Below are 21,663 nucleotides of genomic sequence, written 5' to 3'. Positions count from 1 at the left end.
CTTTTAGAAAGTAGGATTTTTAATTTTTATTTTTTAGGGAGGAGTGGTTCTTTACCAAATAATGGGTCACTTTTTAAGGCTTAGTTAGGAACTCCCAGTAGCTCAGTCAAGAAAGAGCTTTTTCTCATTTTTAATACCCTTCCCTATAGTAAAGTCTCTTCACTTTGCATTACATGATAGAAAATTATCACCTACCAGCTGGGTTTACTTGAAATGAGAGAAAGAAATGAGTGCCTAGGGCCTGGGGCTAACTTTAGTTACTCTAATCATTTGAAAAGATGCATGATTTTGTCAGTGTGCAAATCAAACCCCCTCCTTATTGTAATACACAGTTTAGTGAGTTGCTATGGGGGAAAAAATCCATCCCTTGATGACTATGGGCAAATTGCTTAACCTCTGAGTGTCTCTAGGGAACTCTCTAAGACCATAAATTACTAAACAGTTGCCTGTCGGTCTCAGTGGATCATCAAATTTTTTAATGTCTGAGAGCTGGAAGAAACCTCAAAAGACATTTGTTTTAATCCCTTCATTCTACAGATAAGGACTCAGATGTAGGGAGGGGAAATTGGTTGTCAAAGTTCATATGGGTATTAAGTGTAAAAAATAGGATTTGAAACCAGATCCTCTCAATTCCACAGAATCATGTTACCTCCTAAAAACAAACTCTTGGGGGGACTTTACACAAACTTCTTGGGGGAGTTCTTGACAATAATGAAGTCATGAGTGAATCTCTACTAATATTTCTATCAATTTATATATGTTTGAATATACAAAACAAATACAAGGTTTCAGTCTCTTTCTTTCTGATTCTCTCTGTCTCTGTCTCTTGGGAAGGGACAGGGAGAGACACTAACTCAGGGAGAAAGCTGATGTTTGAATTGAGCCTTGAAATGAACTAGGGATTCTAAGAGGTTGAGTTAAGGAGGGAGTGCACTCCAGGCATGGCAGGTCAGCCAGAGAAAAAAGTCCAGCAATAAGGAATGAGGCCAGTTTGGTTGGACCAACAGACCATGAAAAGATGTAATACATTTTAAGGCTGGAAAGGTAGACTAGCCTGTTAAGTTCCTTTCATTGATCCATCAACAAACATTTAGAAAGATAATGGACTCTGGGTGCAGAATGAGACTTATGTTTTTTAGACACAACCAATGAGGGAATTTTTTGGGGGTTGAACTATGCATGTTGTTACAAGTGTTATGTTTTTCTTGTAGGTGAAAGAGAAAATATATTTCTGCTAATTAAAAAAAATTAACTTAAAAAGCTAAAACAGGGGCAACTAGGTGGTTCAGTGATAAGAGAACCAATTTTCTAGTTCTAACCATTTTTCTGCCTTGGAACTGATATTTAGTATCTATTCTCAGAAAGAAAATAAGGGTTAAAGAATAAAAACGGAATCATTTACTAAGTAACTTCAATGTGCCAGTGGACCCAGACTTATCTTTCTTTGTATCTAGACAGACACATAGACACAGTCCCAGGCATACAGCAAACAATAAAAAAATAAAATGAAATGAAAAAAAAATGGTTATTGACTGTTTGAACACTCTCCATCAAATAGAAGATACCTTAGGATAGGGACCAATAGTTTGGTCCCTGAGTGCAGCCAGTGTTGCTAAAAAGTAATCACGAGTGTCCTCCAACTGCTAGGTAAAGGAGGAGCTGGGAAATGTTGACTATAAAAGAGGGAGAAGGGAGGAAAACAGAGAGAAGGCAAAGGAAGAATGAGGAGGGAGAAGAAATTTAAAAAGACCATTGGGAAGAAGGAGGACACCTGCTGACTCTGCTTTAATGCTTACAGTGACCTAGAAAGGTGTAAGCAGAGGCAGAGCTAAAGCTGAAAAGATTTATCCTTTAGTTCAGAAGGAGGGCCCTTCTGGGCTGTACCAAGACAGAAAAAGGAAAGGAAATGGGGAGCTTCCTGTCAATCCTGTCACTCCCTCCCTGGTCCCCTTTAGCCCCAGGAATCCCCAACATACTGAGAGTCAGTTTTCGTCTCTGAAAAGACACGGAGGCAGAAATCCCCATTCTTGTGGGGTTCAAAAGTAGAAGGCACGATGACATATTCTCCAGCAGGCAGCTTGAAGCGGTTCAGCACTTCCCGGAGATTGATGAATGTGTCTGATCTCTCTCTTGCTCTGGTTGTCAGAAAGAAGTTTTTGTTGAGGTGAAGGTTGGTTCGACCAGAAAACTGATGGGAAAACACAAAATCGGAGTGAGAGAAAAACCAGAGCACCCACTGTCCCGAGGCTTGGGATGCTCTGCCACATTTCCACCTCCTAGTGTCCCTGAATTCCTTAAAGACAACTCAAACCTTCTGCAAATGGTTTACCTCAATAGCCTTTTCCACTACTCCCCATCAGCCTATTGCTCGTGTCTTCCCTCTGAGATTACCTCCCATTTACACTATTTTTATCTCATTTGTATATAGTAAATGATATGTTGTCTTCCATTTGACTATAAGCACTTTAAGGACATGGACTGTATTTTTTTTTCTTTTTTTGTATTCTCAGGGTTTAGCACAGTGCCTGGGACATAATAACTATTTAATAAATGCTTGTTGTCAGACTGACTCATTCAAAATAAATATAACATTCACTCATCCAAGCTATACAATGACTTCATTGATGGTTCACTGTGAAAAAATACTTAAATCTGTGTGATCCTGGCTAAGTCACTTCACCCCAATTGCCTAATCCTGATCATTCTTCTGCCTGGGAGTCAAGACTTAGTATTGATTCTAAGTAAGAAAGTAAAGAGTTAAAGAAAAATAACACACAACTCAAATACTACAATAATACTACTCACTGACCAAGTAATTTATTGGGGAGGAGAAAGTGGGGAAACGTTGGAGTTGGAGTCAGAGGTGGTTGTCTTTTGTTGCTTGGTTGTGTTTGACTTTTCACAAGCCCATTTGGGGGTTTCTTGGCAAAGATACTGGAGTGGTTGGCCTTTTTCTCCTCCAGCTCATTTTACAGGTGAGGAAACCAAGGCAAGCAAAGTTAAGCAATCTGCCCAAAGCCATGTAGCTACTAAGTATCTGAAGCTAGATGTGAACTCATGCAAGATGGATCATCCTGACTCTGGGTTCTTGCAGTCAAGAGGACTTAGGTTCAAATGTCAACTGTTTGACCCACCATGGTCACTTTAAATGTTCTTGGCTTCAGTTTCATCATCTGTCAAATGAGAAGTGTGGACTTGGCCCCTTCCAGTTCTAGCTCTTGTGGGAGTCCTTTGCACTCCCCCCAACACAGGCAGCCCAGTCACCACCCCAGCCTGCCATGGAGAGCATCCTTGGTCTTCTCTGTGCTTATCTCGTCTGCCTCATTAAGCTCTGAATCCCCAGGGCTGGGATTCCATCTACTTCTGTGGGATGTGTGGTCACCAAAGCATCATTAGCACTCAGCAGGCAGTTCCAGAACTGCAGACACAGGATCAGAGCCCTGGAGGAGGGCATGAGAAGCTACTTGGGCTCCTGTGACCTGCTGCATCTATTCCCATGCTGGCCAGCCTGACAGAGAACAAGGGTTCAGACAAAGAGCTAGAATGTAGCTCCTTCTTCCAGCCAGGATAATGATCTCCCCTGTACAAGGGGCTGCTGAGGGTGCCCTCTTGTGTCTTTACATATTTAGGCTTTTTACAGTCAAATTTGGTTATTGGGAGCTACTAAATATCATTTCACTATGTAAAATGGCACAATTAAAACCATGAGGCTTATGGGAAAAATGAGGCCAGTGACACTAAAAAAAGAGAGGAACTTAATGAAAATGATAGTTTTATACATGTTAAATGGGTAAGAAATACATAAATACTGGCTGTGTTCATTACTTTGGATTGCTGCTTGAGCTACGACATGGTTCCTATGTGGGCTGGTTTTCTCCATTCTCACTGTTTCTCTTGTATGAAACTGGGCATAAGCAAATGTGGAATTGATGTTATGCTCAAATCGTTCCTTGATCTATCAGTCATCTTGGAACAAATGTGAGTTTTCAAAAGGAGTGGCATAGCAGAACTGACCATGTTGTCTGTTTCATTGAAACCCAGTATCGATGAAATTCATCATGATGATTTTTCTTCTCCATTCTAAGTGAAGTTGGGAGCTTATCAATCAATCAAACAAGCAAGGACTTATTAAACACCTACCATGTGTTAGGTATTGGAGCTACAAAGACAAAAATGAAACAGTCTCTTCCTGTCTTATAATTTCAGAACTGGAAGAGACTTTAGCCTAGAACATGGATCCTTAACCTCTTTTGGTCACTGTGGCTTTTGGCAATGTGGCAAAGCCTATGGACCCTTTTGGAAAGCATAAAATAAAATATAGAGGACTATAAAGGAAACCAATTATATTGATATATGGGAATATATTTTTTTAAATTTGCAGACCCCCTTAAAATTTATTCATAGGCATCTGTGGATCTCAGGTCAAGAACCCATGGTCTAAATGATCAGTGAGTCCAACCCTTTTGTTTTATAGATGAGGAAACTTAGAACCTGAAGACCACAAGCATTCTTAGGACCACCAGCTAGGCAGCTACCCCAAAAGTCACTCATTTAGGGGTTCAGGTAAGCTATGAGATAGTAGCAATCATCCTCTATTGTGTATTCTTGTATAGTAAGGCTATGACTAATAATTCTATGCCTGGTGCCCAAGGCAAATAATACAAAAGATGTCCTAAGATAAAGCTTTTGAGACAAATTCATCTGGGAAAGAAAGACAGCCCTCAGGCCTCAGGACACAAGACTCTAAGGGAGGAAAAAAGCTCAGGATACTACTCTTAGAGGTGGGAAGAGAGGGAAAATGAAGACTCAAGGATAGGGCCACAGTCTGAGAAGGAAGCAGAGACCCAGCCCCATTTGGTAGCTCCTTATTACTATTAATTGTTCTTGCTAGCTAGATTCTAAGCTGTTCTGATGATATGATGAAGTATCAGCACTGCCAATAGCCCTCTAAATGTTGGCTCCCTAGGGCAAAGCCCAGTCCTATGACAGCTCTGACGTTCAGAATTTGGAGAATGCCTACAGATGCTCAGGAAATGCTCGAGTCTTAGCATCACTAGAGAGATGGTACAGACGAGAATGAACCCTTGAAATTCAGCATCCATGCTCAATCTTCATATAACTTCTTTTGAGAGACAGAGACGCTGGAGCCTTCTGGCTAAACTTGATTCCCAGAGTCAAGGGATAAAAAAATATCAGACGTACCTCCTCGGGAACCTGTAGAGAGAGAGACAAGATACAGAGATCAGTCAGTCAGGAAAAGTGAATATTTGGGGCAGCTAGGTGGCTCAGTGGATAGTCAGGCCTGAAGAGGGGAGGTCCTGGTTTCAAATCTGACCTCAGATACTTCCTAGTCATGTGACCTGGAGCTTATCTAGCTACTTGTATCTAGCCCTTACAGCTCTTCTGCCTTGGAATTGATAGAAGATAAGGTTTAAAAAAAATTAAAAAAGAAAGTGAACACTCTATTAACTGTGGTTATCCCTTTCCCTGAGAATTTCAAAGAATAATAATTGCTGAAATTTATTTAATGTTTTAAGTCTGATAAAACACAATATATTATCTCATTGATTCCTCACAAATGGCCCAGGAGAGAAATGCTATGGGTACAATTAATCCCATTTTAAGGATAAGGAAAATTGAGATTGAGAAGGTAAACTAATGTGCAGCATCACACAACTAGTAAACGTCTGAGGTAGGATTCAAACCCAGTTCTTCCTGATTCCAAGTTCAGTGCTCTATTCCCTATATCAGAGTATAAATCGTATGAACTTGGATGATTCCAACAACTCTCTTCTGGGATTCTGTGAACCCAAAGCCCTTAATTCATCTGTTCCCCTTGTCTTTGGTGATGGGGAGGAAGAGGTACTATTATTGTTATTGTTGCTGTTGCTGTTGTTTTTTCCATTTAAACTGAGGCCCTGAGATATTCAGGGACTAATGTAAAGTCAAAGTCAAGTAAGGCCAAGCCCCCAAATGAGGTACTGTAATTCCTAGTCCAGGCCTTTACCTACGATCCACTAGTGTTGCCTTTCGATTCTGTTATTCCCCTGAGGGCTTTCCCCACTTCTCCTGGCGCGTTTGGTTTCTTATTCCCCTCTTCCATAAAAATGTGATCCATGGAATGACTGAGGGTTATCAAATTTGGTCCACTTCAAACAAACACACCAAAGAATGTTCAATCCCCGGAGTCAGTCCGTGTCCATGTTTATCTCTGGTCCATTCTTGCTAGGCGGACTTGATAGGACTCTCCCACATCCCATTTTTCAGATGGCAAGTAAAAGATAGTACTAAAAAGTGGCTCAGTCCTAGGTCACCCAGGCTGTTGCCAGTAGCTGAATAAAGAGCAAATACAAGCTTTTGGCATAGCGTCTAAGGCCGTGGGGAATGGTAGGAACAGCTCTGGACCAAGAGGAATAGCAGATGTTTCTCTGGGACAGAGCGAAGGCTCCTCACTTGCTCTGTGAACCCGGACAAATCATCTGCCCTTTGGGGACCCCGAATGTAACGTGGGAGAAGGATAATACCACCTGCTTCCTGCCCACCTCACAGGACACGGAGAATGCCTTGAACAACATTAAGTACTACAGCTGGGACTGATCAGCATCAAACCAGACAGACCAGGTCACTGCACTCATTTTCCCTAAACGTTCCTGGCTTTTCCTTCCACTCTGCCCTGTGACACAGGAAGAGCGGAGGGAAGAAAGGGCCGGCGGTCCCTGCCCCATCCCTGTTTCCAGCACAGCAACTGCAAAACTCACTGAAAGCTTCTTTAAGGAAGGTACAAAGCTGAGAGCAGAGACCAGCAAGATGATGGAGCCACAGGGTTCAGGCCCCGCCTGTTGTAGGCTTTGTTCTGAAGAGGGACTGGGCTGAAGCACGTACCGGGCTGCGTATCCTGGGAAAAATGCTCCGAGGAGCACGACTCTGGGGGGAGTATAATTGCCCAATTGTTTCCCCTCTCCCCTGGGTAGTCTCCACCTCCTAGGCAACTGGGCTCTAAGTAGCCATCCTCATGGTTTCCATTGGCTCCGCTCCTGGCTTCACATTATTCTTAGAGGTAGCCCCAGGACACCCTGTCCCCAGCTCGAATCTCTCTGGTATTCTTTTCATCTCAAACTGACAAAGGCAAGAATCGAAACAAGAGGATGCCTTCCAAAGCCCGGCTATTTAACACCCACAGAACTGGCTCTGGGGACTCCATCAGTGTCCTGGAGCCCCCTGCTGACTCTTGGGGCTCCCTTGGGTGAGGTCATTGAAGGAAAATAAAGGAGTCCAGTCTAGGGTCCGCCTGTGTCTTTGCCATTTTCTACCAACGGTCCTTGCTTGCTGTTAGACTGTAGGGGTTGGCCTTGTATAATTTGGGTGAGTAGAGATGGTAGAGGAAGAGCAGGGGGCTTGGGCGATGGGTAAAAGAGGAAAAGGAGGGGAGAAACCTCCAGGAATGATTCTCTCCTCACCTCATAGATGCTAAAGCCGATAGTGTGCATATCCTCGCCCATTTTCCTTTGGCGTCGCCGGTGTTTCTGGATAAGGCCCACGAGGAAGGTGCAGCCGGGCTCGGAGCCATCGTCATCTTCATCTTCCTCCTCCAGCTTGATCATGTATTGAGGGTTCATCCAGAAAGTGTCTGCCATAACACACAAGACAGGGGGCATCACCCACCTCAGAGCACAGGGGACCATCTCAGGAAAGCTCCCCCAGCTCATAGAATGCCATGGGACACTGGCTAACTTGGGTGTAGAGGTGAGAGGGGCTGTCATCTAACCTAGAGATCCCCTCAAAGGACCCTGGGACTTTGCCCTCTGACCTCTGGACCTTTCTAAGGGCCCTACAGCTGAGTTTTCTTTTATGTGGGTTTCTACCCAATTAGAACGTAAGCTCCTGTTCTGAGCAAGGACTGCTTTGCCTTTTCTATTTGTATCCCCAACACGTAGCACCATGCTTGGCCCACGGTATGTGAATACTTTTACTTATTAATGAATGCTTTTCATTCATTCGTGGTGATACAGATAAAGAACTCTTGGGGAATGGAGAAAGGTCTGTGTGTGGTGCTTAGGGTGGGGGATATCAGAGACGGCGGGGGGAATAAAGAAGTGAGGAAACAAAACCTCTACTAATTTGTTCTCTTAATTTGGGTGAGTAATAGTGGTAATAGAGAAAATGATCTGTGTACTCATGAGAGGCTGAATAAGAAACTTGTATCTCTACTGTTTCTTCTTTTGCCTCAAATTTACTATGCTATTTGGAGTAAATTTTATTTTGTACTCTGGGAGGGAGAAAGGACTGTATGAGACAAATTTCTTGCAATGAGACCATTTTGTTGCTAGCTCTGGATTATTGCACCCTCTAGTGGCTTTCTGCCTTTCTTCATCTCTAGAGGACATTGAGGAGAATGGAGTGCCATAGAATGCTGATCTAGCCAGAGGAAACTTGGGGTTCCCTTCTTTGGTTTGAATTGGTAACGTGCCAATGATTCTCAGGGCAGGAACTAATGTGGACTTTCCTATGGTGTCCTGGGCTGTCCTATCCCACCTCTCCAATGACCCCCAAACACACCTGTATTTTCTACCAAAATCTTCTTTTCAGAAAGTATGGGGTCAGGGAGCACTAATGTGGCACAAAGGGGTGGCTAGGTGATGCAGGGGATAGAGTGTTGGACTTGAAATCAGAAAGACTCATCTTCATTGAGTTCAGTTTGGTCTCAGGTACTTCCTAAGTATGTGACCCTGGCCATTTAAATCCTGATTGCCTCAGTTATCCCAGCTGTAAAATGAGTTGAAGAAGGAAATGGCAAAGCACTCCAGGATCTTTGACAAGAAAACCCTATGTGGGATTAGGAAGAGTTGGACACGACTAAAAAGAGTGAACAAAAACATGGTGCCAGAACATTTAGGTTCAAATCCTATCTCGGTCACACACTGATACTAGGTAAATGACAACTTCTCTAGGCTTCAGTTTCCTTATCTGTAAAATGGGGGAGTTGGACTGGATGCCCTCTATGGTCCTTTTCAACTCTGAATCTATGGTCCTATGTGCTTTAATCACCCAACCCCTAGCCCAAATATAAATCCCAAACTGTAAAAATGGAGACTTGAATCCAGGACTTCAATCCCCAGAAGTCCTTGCTCCACTTCCCCAGAATGCTTTGTAATATCACTGAATTCTCACCTGGGCTGAGATCGAGATGGGTTATTTAACCTGATTGGAAAGGCTTTTGGCTTTTCTTTCCTGTTTCCGCTTGTAAACAGATGGGTCTTTCTTGATGTAGGTGAGGTTGTGTCTAGGCCGCTCTGGGCCTAGACACATGTTTTCTTAGTCTGTAATTTTCTTTAATCCTTAACCTTTAATAAACCTCTAAAAATATAATACTCCTTGCAGAGAGAAACTAATTTCTACCCTGCCTCAGTTTCCCTAAATTTAAATCTTTACAGAACTCAAGTTCTACATTGCCAAAAGCCTGCAGGATGGCATTATTATTACTGTATGTTTCAAGCCAGACAGGATCTTGGGGATCATATAGTTCATTCATGACCTTTATTTTATAAAGGAGGAAATTAAGCCTAGAGAGGTTAAGGGTCTTGCTGTAGATTACACAAGTAGAAAATGGAAAGTAAATGGCAAAGCCAAGATTTGACCTCAGTCTTCTGATGCCATATTTAGGACTTCCCATTATTTTATGCTGCCACTCAAACTTGGCATGTCCAAAATGAAACTGATGATCTTGTTCCTAAATCCATTTCTTCTGCCATCTTCCCTTCTGCAAATTTTTGTGGCACACACTGCTCTTTCCCCAGGTTCCTAGGCTCTATATTCATCCTTGGAATTGTCCTGGGCTCCCCTCTCCCTCACCATCTAGATCCCATCCATGGCCAAGACTTGTTGACTACTTTGGTGTCTCCCATTCTTCCATCTCTTTATCTCCACTCACACAGTCATTTCCTTAATTTAGGTCTTCCTCATTTCTTGCCTTGACTATTATTATATGGTGCTAATGACTCCCAACTTCCACGTCTCTTCCCCTCCAATCCAACCTCCACACAACTGCCAAAATAAACTTCTTATAGCGTGGGTCTGACCATGTTGCTCCTTTGCTCAAAAAATCAAACCAAACCAACGCTGCTATTCAACAGAGGTTGGGAGACCCATTCCTTGAGTATTCCCAAAGCAGGAGCCCCATCTCCCTCCCTCTGGTTCAGTCTCTGAATGCTTGTCTTACTTGGGTAGTTCCTGCAGCCCCCTGCAGTAGACCCCCGCCGCCAGGTCCCATCCATCTTGGTGAGTCTCCACTTTTTGTAGTCATCACTGATGAGCGTGTCGGGGGTTAGGTTGCAGATCTCGAGGCGGGAATAGTGCCTCAGGAAGTCGCTGAAAGACATCCTGAGGTGGACACACAGATGGGTCAGCTCAGTATGATGACAGACAGAGAGAATTCCCATGCAACTTTAGAGGCTTCCAGCATGGCCAGAGAATAATAAGGGGACATTTCTAGGGACTTTACAATTTTCAATGCACTGTACGTACATCATCTCATTTGAGCTTCATCATGACTCAGTGAGGTTGGCATGACAGGCTCTGGTGCCCTTATTTGACAGATGAGGAAACAGATTCTTGGAGGCAAAGTGTCTTGCCCATGATCACAGATGGAATAAGTGTCAGGAGTGGGATTTGAACCCTGGGGTTCCTGGTCTCAGATCCAGATCTCTCCCCACTATACCTCTCTCAAGGAATTCCATACCATCTCACCTCCATACATTGTAAGAAACTTCAAGGACTGGGCCAGCCAGGTGAGTAGGTGGATAGAGAGCCAGGGCTAGAGACGGGAAGTTCTGGGTTCAAATCTGCCCTCAGATGTTTCTTAGCTCAGTGACCCTGGGCAAGTCACTTAACCCCCATTGCCTAGTCCTTATTGCTCTTCTACCTCGGAGTGGATATTTATTGTTGATTTTAAGATGGAAGGTGAGGGTTTAAAAGAAAAGATGCTTCCAGTACCCAATAGAGTGGAGGACCACTCCATCTTTACAGAGGGATTCAAACTCCTAGACATGGTAGACCTGGGCCACCATCACCACTATATTCTATTGAATTCTGAAAAGCAGTTCCTAGGTTCTTCCTCTGTAAAGCACCTCAATATTCTCACTCTCATTTAGCAGTCAGGTTTAAGATGGGAATTAAGACATTTCTTTTTTTTTTTTAAATCCTTATTTTTGGTCTAAGAATAAATAGTGAATTGATTCTAAGACAGAAGAATGGTAAGGACTAGGCAATGGGGGTTAAGTGACTTGCCCAGGGTCATTCAGCTAGGAAGTGTCCAAGGCCACATTTGAACACAGGACCTCCTGTTGTTAGGCCTGGCTCTCAACTCATTAAACCACCCAGCTGCCCCGATTAAGACATTTCTTTCACAGGGCTTCGAGACGAAGTACTAGAAAATAGCATCCATGAACTTGGAGCCCTCATGCTCATACTTTCATTGCTGGACCAAGCTTTGCTCTAAATAATTTTACAGTTGAAAACAAATCCTGCAAAGTGTACATTCTCTAGGAAGCCCCAAGAAAACTCACCAGAATTCTCCATCTTCAGACCGCCTGGCCAGTCTCTCCCTCTCATCTGGGTCAATGCTGTTCCAGTTAGGGCAGCTGGAGGTAGAGACAGATTCACATTAGGGGTATTGAATGTTGGTATTTCAGGGACTGGGGGTAGAGGGAAAGCATTGGCTTTAAGATTTCCCAAAGCAAGGAGAGTGATATCTACCCACATCTCTGAATAGGCCTGTAGATATCAAAGGATGGAGGTCATAGGAGAGAGGAGGAGGAAGGAGTTAGAAGAAAGACATCAAGGGAGTGATAGGGAAGAACAAGAGCAGCAGCCACCAGAGGTTTGGGAGTGAGGGGGCATAAGGGTGCGAGAGATGTATGGCCTGAGCCTCAGGTTCAAAAAAGCCATTCCTGTTTAATTTGGGGCAGGAGCATTTTAGGAATCTCGTGATGCCAATCAGGAATGAAGGTTAAATTTTTCTTCAGCAATGAGAGTATTTTAAATTCAAGATTTTTTTAGGGGGCAGGTAGGTGACTTAGCGAATGGAGAGCCAGGCCTCTGGATGGGAGGACCTGGGTTCAAATTTGTCCTCAGACATTTCCTAGCTGTGTGATCCTGGGCAAATCACTTAACCCTCATTGCCTAGCCCTTACTCATCCTCTACCTCAGAAACAATACACAATATTGATTCTAAGATGAAAAGTAAGGGTTAAAAAAAAGGGGGGGAGCATTTAAAAATTTTTTTTAGTTTGTATAAAAATTTAAATTTAATTAAACTTTAAAATTCTCTCTTTATGGGATGACACTTCTTTCTTCTTTCCCTTCCTCCTTTCCTCCTAAAATAAAAAATTCCCAAGTGCTTGGGCCTCTCTTTACCTCTCCAAGCCCTTCATTAACAGATAACTTTCATGGTGTAAACAATTCTGAAACATTTATCAACTCTTTCTGGGGAGTTTGGTGGAGAGCCAATCTTACAGAGGAATTTTATTTAAGTTTACTCTTTGCAATGGACCTGGACGCAGAGGTGTGTTGGTAAATATTTAACAAATAGCTCTCCCAAGAAAATATTTCAGGACATACTTTTAAGCTTAATCTATATTATGGATGCTTCCTCCATTACTTTCTTAAATTTAGACCATCAATAACAATAAATCAATCCTGTCGGGGACATCTACAGAGTCGCAATAGGGGACAGTTTAGAACTGCCAGGGGACAGCTTAGAGCTGTCGGAGAACAGCTATGGAGTCACAAGAAAGAAAGAGTGGAACATTATCAAAGAGGGATAATGAATGTTTATTGTAAGCAGCACACCAGATTTAAAGCTCTTTATCCTCCCCAATCCTCCCCAGAATGTGAACAGGGGAGTTAACCCGTTCCCAGATCTTGGAACTGTTCATGCAGCCTTGATCTGAGATTACTATGTTTTGGTGTACTCAGCAGGAATGGTATGTCACAAACACCTGGGAAGAGGAACTCCATTCCATGAAGTCATGAAAGGTTCACTGCACAATCCCTCATTTGTAACATTGGCCAATTGTTGAAATGGAAATGCTCAAAATGAAAATTTAACAGTGTTAAGAATTTGAGCTGGCTCCAGCATATCTCTGCCACCCCTGCCAGGGAGCCTTCCAGGGAAGTTCCCTATTTGGTTTATATCCATTCATGTAGAGTAGCCCCAGGGCCAAGGGGTTGGAAAGGGGATTCTAATTGTTGGGATAGAGGGAAAGAGAGAAAGAAGAGTAGGTGGAAGAAGAGGAGAAAGGAAAACTGGTTTTCACTGCCAAAGAGCACAGGGCATACATAGCAGACACACTTGGAGATGCCAACCAAAAGGCTAACTCACCCTCCCTCCCCACCCCTGGGTCACCAGAGCAAATGTCCTGGGAACAGAACAAAGTGGTACACTTGGGCTTTTTGGTTTCTTGGTATCTAACAGAAGGAAAGTTTGGGCTAGGAAAGAGATTCATTCTGGGGGGAATCATCCTCATCGACACTGAGGAGAAGTGCCGCCATCTTGGACAGAACCATCCTGAGGCTCTGCAAACAGAAGGGCTTCTTTCAAAGATAATATCTGGGCTCCATGATGATGGTAATGACAATAACTAGCATGGATATAGGCTTTACTGTGTGCCAGACACTTGACACAGATTATCTCCATCTACCACAATGATGAAGGGAGATGCTATTATTATAGCCATTTTATAGTTGAGGAAACTGAGGCAGACAGCAGTTAAGTGTGTCCAGGGTAGCAGCACTAAGAAGTTTCTGAGGCCAGATTGGAACTCATATCTTCCTACCTCCAGAAACAGCACTATGACCACCACACCACCCACAGGCTCACAAATGAGGTTGTTGAATTGAATTAGATTTGACTCCTGCTTCTACTTCTACCACTACCACTATTTCTACCACCACCATCATCACCACTACTACTACTGCCACTACCACTACCAGTTGTGAATTTTAAAACTATTCCACCCTAATCAGATAATTTTTTAGAAGATATGATTTAGCTATTTCCTGATCAATAACAATGGAGATACTTGGAATAACAGAATCAGGTCTTGGAAACTCCACATTCTCCACCCTACTCAGTTTAGCAAGATTTTGAAAGGTCTGCATCTAACTCAAGATTTAATTATCTGAGGAGATGGCCTTCAACAGACATGTGCAAAAAAAAGACAGACCTCTGGGCTGTCCTAAGTCAAGCTAAGTCCTCGTTGGTACAGATGAGATGCAGAAAAGTGATGTAAAAATGTCTATATAAGGCAGGTCAGTTTCTGCCTTTCTCTTTTTCCCTGGAGAAATGACTCTGGCTGGCAGCGTACTAGGAGTTCCAACATCTTGGGAGTGGTAGCAGTTATTTGTCTGTGTTTTGGTGGTGAGTTTTATCCTTGACCTGACTGAGGTTCAGGCAACTCAGCTGAGCCCCTTTTGGAGTTCAGATTGATTCCTCCCTCCTTCACCCTTTCCTTCTCCCTTCTTCTTAAAATCTTCTCTACTGCTTCTGGGACAAAAACCCACTATTTGACAAAAACTGCTGGGAAAACTGGAAGACAGTGTGAGAGAGATTAAGTTTGGATCAACACCTCACATCCTACACCAAGATAAACTCAGAATGGGTGAATGACTTGAACATAAAGAAGGAAACTATAAGTAAATTAGGTGAACACAGAATAGTATACATGTCAGACCTGTAGGAAGGGAAAGATTTTAAAACCAAGCAAGACATAGAAAGAGTCACAAAATGTAAAATAAACAATTTTGATTACATCAAATTAAAAAGTTTTTGTACAAACAAAACCAATGTAACCAAAATGAGAAGGGAAGCAACAAATTGGGAAACAATTTTCATAACAAAAACCTCTGACAAAGGTCTAATTACTCAAATTTATAAAGAGCTAAATCAATTGTACCAAAAATCAAGCCATTCTCCAATTGATAAATGGGCATGAACAGGCAGTTTTCAGCCAAAGAAATAAAAACTATTAATAAGCACATGAAAAAGTGCTCTAAATCTCTGATAATCAGAGAGATGCAAATCAAAACAACTCTGAGGTATCACCTCACACCTAGCAGATTGGCTAACATGGCAGCAAAGGAAAGTAATGAATGCTGGAGGGGATGTGGCAAAGTAGGGACATTAATTCATTGCTGGTGGAGGTGTGAATTGATCCAACCATTCTGGAGGGCAATTTGGAACTATGCCCAAAGGGCGACAAAATAATATATCTACCCTTTGATCCAGCCATAGCACTGCTGGGCTTGTACCCCAAAGAGATAATAAGGAAAAAAGACTTGTAGAAGAATATTCATAGCTGAGCTCTTTGTGGTGGCCAAAAATTGGAAAATGAGGGGATGCCCTTCAATTGGGGAATGGCTGAACAAATTGTGGTATATGTTGGTGATGGAGTATTATTGTGCTAAAAGGAATAATAAAGTGGAAGAATTCCATAGAGACTGGAACAACCTCCAGGAAGTAATGCAGAGTGAAAGGAGCAGGAAAACGTACAGAGACTGAAACACTGTGGTATAATCGAATGTAATGGACTTCTCCATTAGTGTCAATACAATGTCCCTGAACATTCTGCAGGGATCTAGGAGAAAAAACACTATCCACAAGTAAAGGACAAATTGTGGGAGTAAAAACACCGAGGAAAAGCAACTGTTTGACTACAGGGGTTGAGGGGACATGATTGAGGAGAGACTCTAAACGAACACCCTAATACAAATACCAAGAACATGGAAATGGGTTCAAATCAAAGACACATGTGATACCCAGTGGAATTGTGCATCGGCTATGGGAGGGGTAGTGGGAGGGGGGGGAAGGAAAAGAAAATGATCTTTGTTTCCAAGGAATAATGTTTGAAAATGACCAAATAAAATAATGTTTAAACTGTAAAAAAAAAAATTGTTGATCTTTCAAAATGTGCTCTGTAAAACAATGCCAATTTGTTGTTCTTGGAAATATGGTGAAGGTTAAGGCAAAATAGCCTTCAGTAGAGAAACTTCATATAAAATCATTTAAAAAAATAAAAAAATAATCTTCTCTACTATATCAATTAAATCACCATAAAATTTGGCAGCTGACTTGGGTATTTTATTATTTGGGATTTCCCTTGGTGACCACTTAAATTTAGATTTTTTTCAGTCTCAACCATAATTTCACCCTTTACACAGTACCACCACTACCAGCACCACCACCATTACCACTACCACGACTACTACTTACCACCATTACTACTACAACTATTGCTACCACCATCACCATAACCATCACCATTACCACTACTACTAGATTTTATTTTTATTTTATTTTATTTAAACTGTTACCTTTTGCCTCAGAATCAGTACTGTGTATTGATTCCCAGGCAGAAGAGTGGTAAGTGCTAGGCAATGGGGGTTAAGGGGCTTGCCCAGGATCACAAAGGTAGTGTCCGGGTCATGTCTCTAGGTCTGACTCTCCATTCATGGAGCTACTCAGCTGCCCCAGCTAACATTTATATTGTATATACCACTTCTGATACACCAGGCACTATGCTAAGGGCTTTACAATTACAGTTTAATTTGTTTCGTGGCCAAGTTTGTAACTCATTTTGCTCCTGTGTAAAATTGAATTTCTCCATTTAAATGAATGTAAATGCAATTAATCTATTCTGGCCTCCCCCAAAAAAACACAGAAATTTTTTGTTTTCTAAGCCCAAGAACTGCCTAGGTGAGACAGACCTCGGATCAGAGACAGAGGGATTGAGTGCCCCTGAGCTGTTTTAGGGAAAATGGGGGAGGTACAAGAGAGGAGGAAGTGTCCAGGCAGCTTTGCCCCACTAGGGGACTGGGACTCCCCTGGGGCACTGTGCCCTGGAGGTGTCAGATGGCACCCAGAGGGGAAGGAAACACCTGGATTGAGCTGGAACAGCTTTTCGGGGAGACTTCATGACTCTCCTGAAAGAAACACTCCTTTCTGAGCAGAGAATAAGGAGGGAAGTGTCATCAAAGGAGGTAGTGAAGGGTCAGATAATTTGGGGGGCTTTCAGCACAGCTGTGCGAAGTACTGGGGTACATGCCTCAAAACTGATACTAAAGACAAAAATGAAGAACACAAAAGCGATTCCATACAGATGCTCACAGGGCCAGATAAACACTGAACTTAAAGGAGACAGCCTCATGCAACTTTTTTGTGAAACCGAGGCAGGGGGAAGCTAGTGATTAAATATCCGCAGGTGACTTAAAAGCAAAGATGGCTGGAATCTCAAATTGTGCATGACTCAAGGCGCTCGCGTATCAAGGCACCCTTTAGTGTCTCATCGGATCCTCACACCACCCGGGAAAGCAGGTCAGGTGCTTTTATGATCTCCATTTTATAGAGGAGGCAAGGAGAGATTAAGTTACAGGTCCAGGTTCGCACCGGGCGTAAGGATCTAAGGTCAAATTTGAACTCAGGGTCTTCCTGACGCCAGATTTGGCCCTGGGTGCGCTGCGGTGCCACCTCACGGATGCCCGAAGAGACACTATTTCTGCCTCATTCTTCAGCCCACAGGGCACCGTGAATGCCCCCCTGCCGGGGATTCCAGGTCAGGCTTCCTTCCGGCGCTTTTCCTCCTCAGCCCTCCCGCTTCATGTACGCGCACAGGTACGCACCTGTCACTCCACTTTCCGGTCCATTCTACTTCTCCCCAGGGGTTGCGTATCCGAATCAGCTTCTGCAGGCTTCCTCTGAAGTCCACCTGATCAGATGAGATGGGAAACAGTGCCAGGACAGAGTTAGCTCACTGCTGCTCCTGCAAAGGCTGCCCCACTCTCTGGGGCTCCCCTCCCCGCTTCCCCTCCTCCGCTCCTCCCCCTGCAATGACTCCATGCACCTTATATTCCATAATGTTTATGTCTGTGGGTCATCATCAAATTCTTCACAAAAAAAGAAATTAAAAAACAAACACTGAACCAGAGGTCTGAAATCTTGGGTTTTGCCACGATGGACCTGCGTGACTGCCAACCTGTCTGTTCAGCTCGCTGGGTCTCAGTTTCCTCGCCTATAAAATGGGGGCAATCATCACCCGCCCTCCCAACTCTCCGGGGCTATGGAGGGGCTACATATGAAAAGTCCCTGGGGGGGAGGGGTGGGCTGAAATCCGCCTCCGGAAGGGACTAGGCTCAAGACAAAAATTTCCCTTGTAATGACAGAATAGGGCCAGCAGAGGGCCAAGCGGGCCACGCTCAGAGGTCAGCGTGACTGGGGCAGGAAAGTGTGATTCATGTTGGAGCACCAGGAAATGAGCCGGGGCAGCCCTTTTTTAGAAGTGAAATCAGGATGAAAAGGCCCCTTCTGGGTCCTCGGGCCACACCCTGAGCCATAGGCAGGAACCTGTATTTTTATTTGGAGGGGTGTGTCTCTTCCCCTTAAAGACCCGCCCCCCCCCCCAAACAAACAAAAACAAAAAACAAAATCTCAGCTGGCCAGCAGTGTTTACCTCTTCAGCTCCGGTGACCGAGTACGCGTGCCCCTTCACCAGCTTCTGGAAAGTCACAGCCTCGGAATCGGCGGCACTGGTGATCTGGAAATGCAGGAGAAGGTGGTTTGGGGGGGCTTTAGGAAGGCCTCCCCCACCTAGGATCCTTTACCCAGAATTCTTTTTTTTTTAAACCCTTACCTTCCACTTTAGAATGGATACTGTGCATTGGCTCCAAGGCAGAAGAGGGGTAAGGGCTAGGCCATGGGGGTGAAGTGACTTGCCCAGGGTCACACAGCTGGGAAGGGTCTGAGGCCAAATTGGAACCTAGGACCTCCCGTCTCTGGGCCTGGCTCTCAATCCACTGAGCTACCCAGCTAGCTCCTTACCCTAAATTCCTAAAACAGGCTCTCATTCATTCATAAGAGACCAAGTGTAATCCATCATGGACTGGAAGGTGTCTGATGCTCCTTTCTAGGGAGGAAGGCCCTCAGGGGGAGCCCACAAGCAAACAGCAAGAGGGAAAGGAGGGGGGGAAGGGCCCAAAGGACAGTGCCTGAGGGGTTCCGGGAGTTATCTGCAACAACTCCACTTGTTTGTTTGGTTTTTGACTCAAATGAATAATTGACTAGAATGGGTTAGTGGCCTCTATTGTTCTATCCCAGCAGAACCACTCTCTTATCTTAGGAAGGGGATTATCTTTTCTCTGGAGGGGTAAGACGAGGTCCCTTTTGGGGCCATGGCTTGGTGACTCCGTCCCTGGGCCCTGGTGGAGCTGGGCCTCAGGTCCTGCCTGCTGAGTAGGCCCCTGGCCAGGTGAGGAGATTTTGGCAGCAGACACCGGGCTTAGGAAATGAGCTTTTTGTGCCCTCTCAAATCTCCCCACAGGCGTTTTCTCCAGGCCTCAGTCACAGAAGACCCAAGGCGCTGGGCTTTCCTCTGGGGGAAGGGACTGATCATACAGGAATTACGGAGCACTGCAGGGACATGGGGGAGATGAAAGAGTATCCTAAAAGGTTGGGAAGCTTGTTACCTGTTCAAAAGAGTCTTGGCTTTGGCCTAGCAGCCTAGCAATTCCAGGTAGGAGACAACGACGTGAACCACACCTGAAATGGGCTCAGCACCCAGGGGCGTCCAAGGGGGGGGGGAGTAGGAAAAGGGGCTCCTCTGGGCATCTGGCACCCTGGGGGGGGAGGGTCTGAGTTGGATAGAGGAGGGAGTGTAGACTCACATCAATGGAACAGCCCAGGAGAGAACCCTTCTGCAGGGCCTTCTGGATGATGATAAACAAGTTGTCAGGTGCTTTCTTCAGCTCGTACCACTCGGCTATCCCACCAGTGAAGTCCTCAAAGCCCTCGGTGGTGGCACCTCCTGAGAGAGCTTCATAACATCCATTGACCCTGTGTAAAGAGAAAAATGATCACTTCCGTGCCTGGAGCCCCTCTAAGGTTGGCAAAGAGCTTTCTAAATCCATCCTTCATTCCCCCTAATTGCCCTGGGAGGAAGGTGCTATTATTACCTCCATGTGGCAGATAAGGAAACTAAGATAACCAGAAGTTGAGTGACTCACCCAGAGTTACACAAGCTATTAAGTATCTGATGTTGGATTTGAACTAAGGTCTACCTGACTCCAGGCCTGGTGCTCTGACCACTGAGCAACAGCTGCCTCTCAAAGTCAAACAGAGGAATTTATATTTAGTCATTTTATTGTGACACCATTGGAGTTTTCTTGGCCAATATACTGGAGAGTGGTTTGCCATTTCCTTCTTCAGTTCATTTTAAAGACGAGGAAGTGATTTGCCAAGTAAGTATCTGAGGGCCAGATTTGAACCCAGGAACATGAGTGACCCTTACTCCAGGCCCAGCCCTCTATCCACTATACTACCTGGCTACCTCTTAAAAATGTAATTGAAAGATGAGGTGGTGGTATCTATTCTCCGACTCCAGAGCATGTCAAGAGCTAGGGTGGAAATGAGAGTGACCAGAAGGAGGTCTTTCTGGTGAGAGCCAATCTTGGGGGTCCCTTTTCAGAATAAGAAGCCCAGACCTAGGGATAGGAGCCTTCCCTGGTTCTCAAAGAAATGGGAAGTGGCCAAAGTACTTCTATGTGAACAAACATGGCATTTTCTGTGTCATCATGAGTTTGGCAGTGCCCATGCTCCCAAGCCCCTGGGCAGGGGGAGAGTTACTCACTTGGCATAGGCTTTCTCCAGGAGGGCACTCCAGAATTCACTTCCCTCTGCCGAGTGGACAAAAAGCAGCTCATCGTTCTTTGTGGGCAGCCTGTCATCCACCACCACATCAACCCATTCGCCATACTGCCAGAACTGCAAGGAAGAGGTGTCCATTTGTGAGCATGGGAGCTGTCAGGATGGCTGGACTGGAACCCAGGCAAGTAGCACTCTGGGACCCAGAGTCTTGGCTTTGCAACCCTGGAGCCTCCCTTAGAGTCCCAGCCCCTATGGTTAGGGTCATGGGAGAGGGCTTTCATTCTTCCTTGATGAGACTATTTCCCTACTGTTTGGCAAAGGGAAGACACCAGTTATCCCTTTCTACCACTTGTCCTGCCAACAGGCAAATCTGAGAGCAGAAACAGCTCCCACGCCTCTGTGCCACCTCACCTCTGTGCCTTTAGCTTAATTTAAGGAGTTCCTCATTAGTCAACACAGAAGGGAAAAGTGAGAGGAGAAAATGAAAACATCATAATAGACCTTTTTTAAAAATCTTAGGAATTGATTTATTTTAGCTTCTCATTTATCTCCCATTTCCTTAAGGTAATTTCTATCTCTTTGTAGGACCTCTGAGGGGCCATTTGATGGTCAAATGAACTTGTGCTATCTCCTAGTAGTGATTGGGACTGGACCTGGAATTTCTTTGGCATGAGGAACTTCTAGATGAGAAAATTCTCAAAGTACCATTGTAATATATAGTCTTAAAAGAGTTGCCTCAAGCAAGAGGTCCCACAAAACATTTCCAAGGGCTTTGAGTCAGATTAAAATGTTGAGAAATATTTAATAAAGTATAAAAATGCAGTAAAACACAGATGATGTTAAAATGTAGTTTTCTAAGTCAATATGTAGCCACAGGACTTAAATCTGGACCTTTTAGTGGCCCCCATTTTTATTTGAGTTTGACATCACCCTGTGGCAAACTGGGACATTAATACATTGCTGGTGGAGTTGTG

At 44.1% G+C, this 21,663-nt stretch overlaps 1 protein-coding gene across 1 annotated transcript in view; it reads right to left on the bottom strand.

Moving 5' to 3' along the window:
* CAPN2 (calpain 2) overlaps positions 1-21,663 on the bottom strand; it is a 98,683-nt gene that overhangs the window by 19,781 nt on the left and 57,239 nt on the right. The window contains exons 4-12 of the mRNA XM_001367778.5: positions 20,673-20,806; positions 19,711-19,879; positions 18,501-18,584; positions 17,674-17,759; positions 11,562-11,636; positions 10,217-10,377; positions 7,458-7,627; positions 5,203-5,214; positions 1,977-2,188 (exon numbers count right to left, since the gene is read on the bottom strand). Coding sequence (XP_001367815.3) covers positions 1,977-2,188; positions 5,203-5,214; positions 7,458-7,627; positions 10,217-10,377; positions 11,562-11,636; positions 17,674-17,759; positions 18,501-18,584; positions 19,711-19,879; positions 20,673-20,806 — 1,103 coding nt within the window. The remainder of the gene's footprint in view (positions 1-1,976; positions 2,189-5,202; positions 5,215-7,457; positions 7,628-10,216; positions 10,378-11,561; positions 11,637-17,673; positions 17,760-18,500; positions 18,585-19,710; positions 19,880-20,672; positions 20,807-21,663) is intronic.

This window comes from Monodelphis domestica, chromosome 2, assembly GCF_027887165.1.
Source record: "Monodelphis domestica isolate mMonDom1 chromosome 2, mMonDom1.pri, whole genome shotgun sequence".
In the NCBI taxonomy this organism is placed as follows: Eukaryota; Metazoa; Chordata; class Mammalia; order Didelphimorphia; family Didelphidae; genus Monodelphis; species Monodelphis domestica.
The sequence above is the reverse complement of the archived record's forward strand: the minus strand, read 5'-3'. Positions and strand labels throughout refer to the sequence as shown.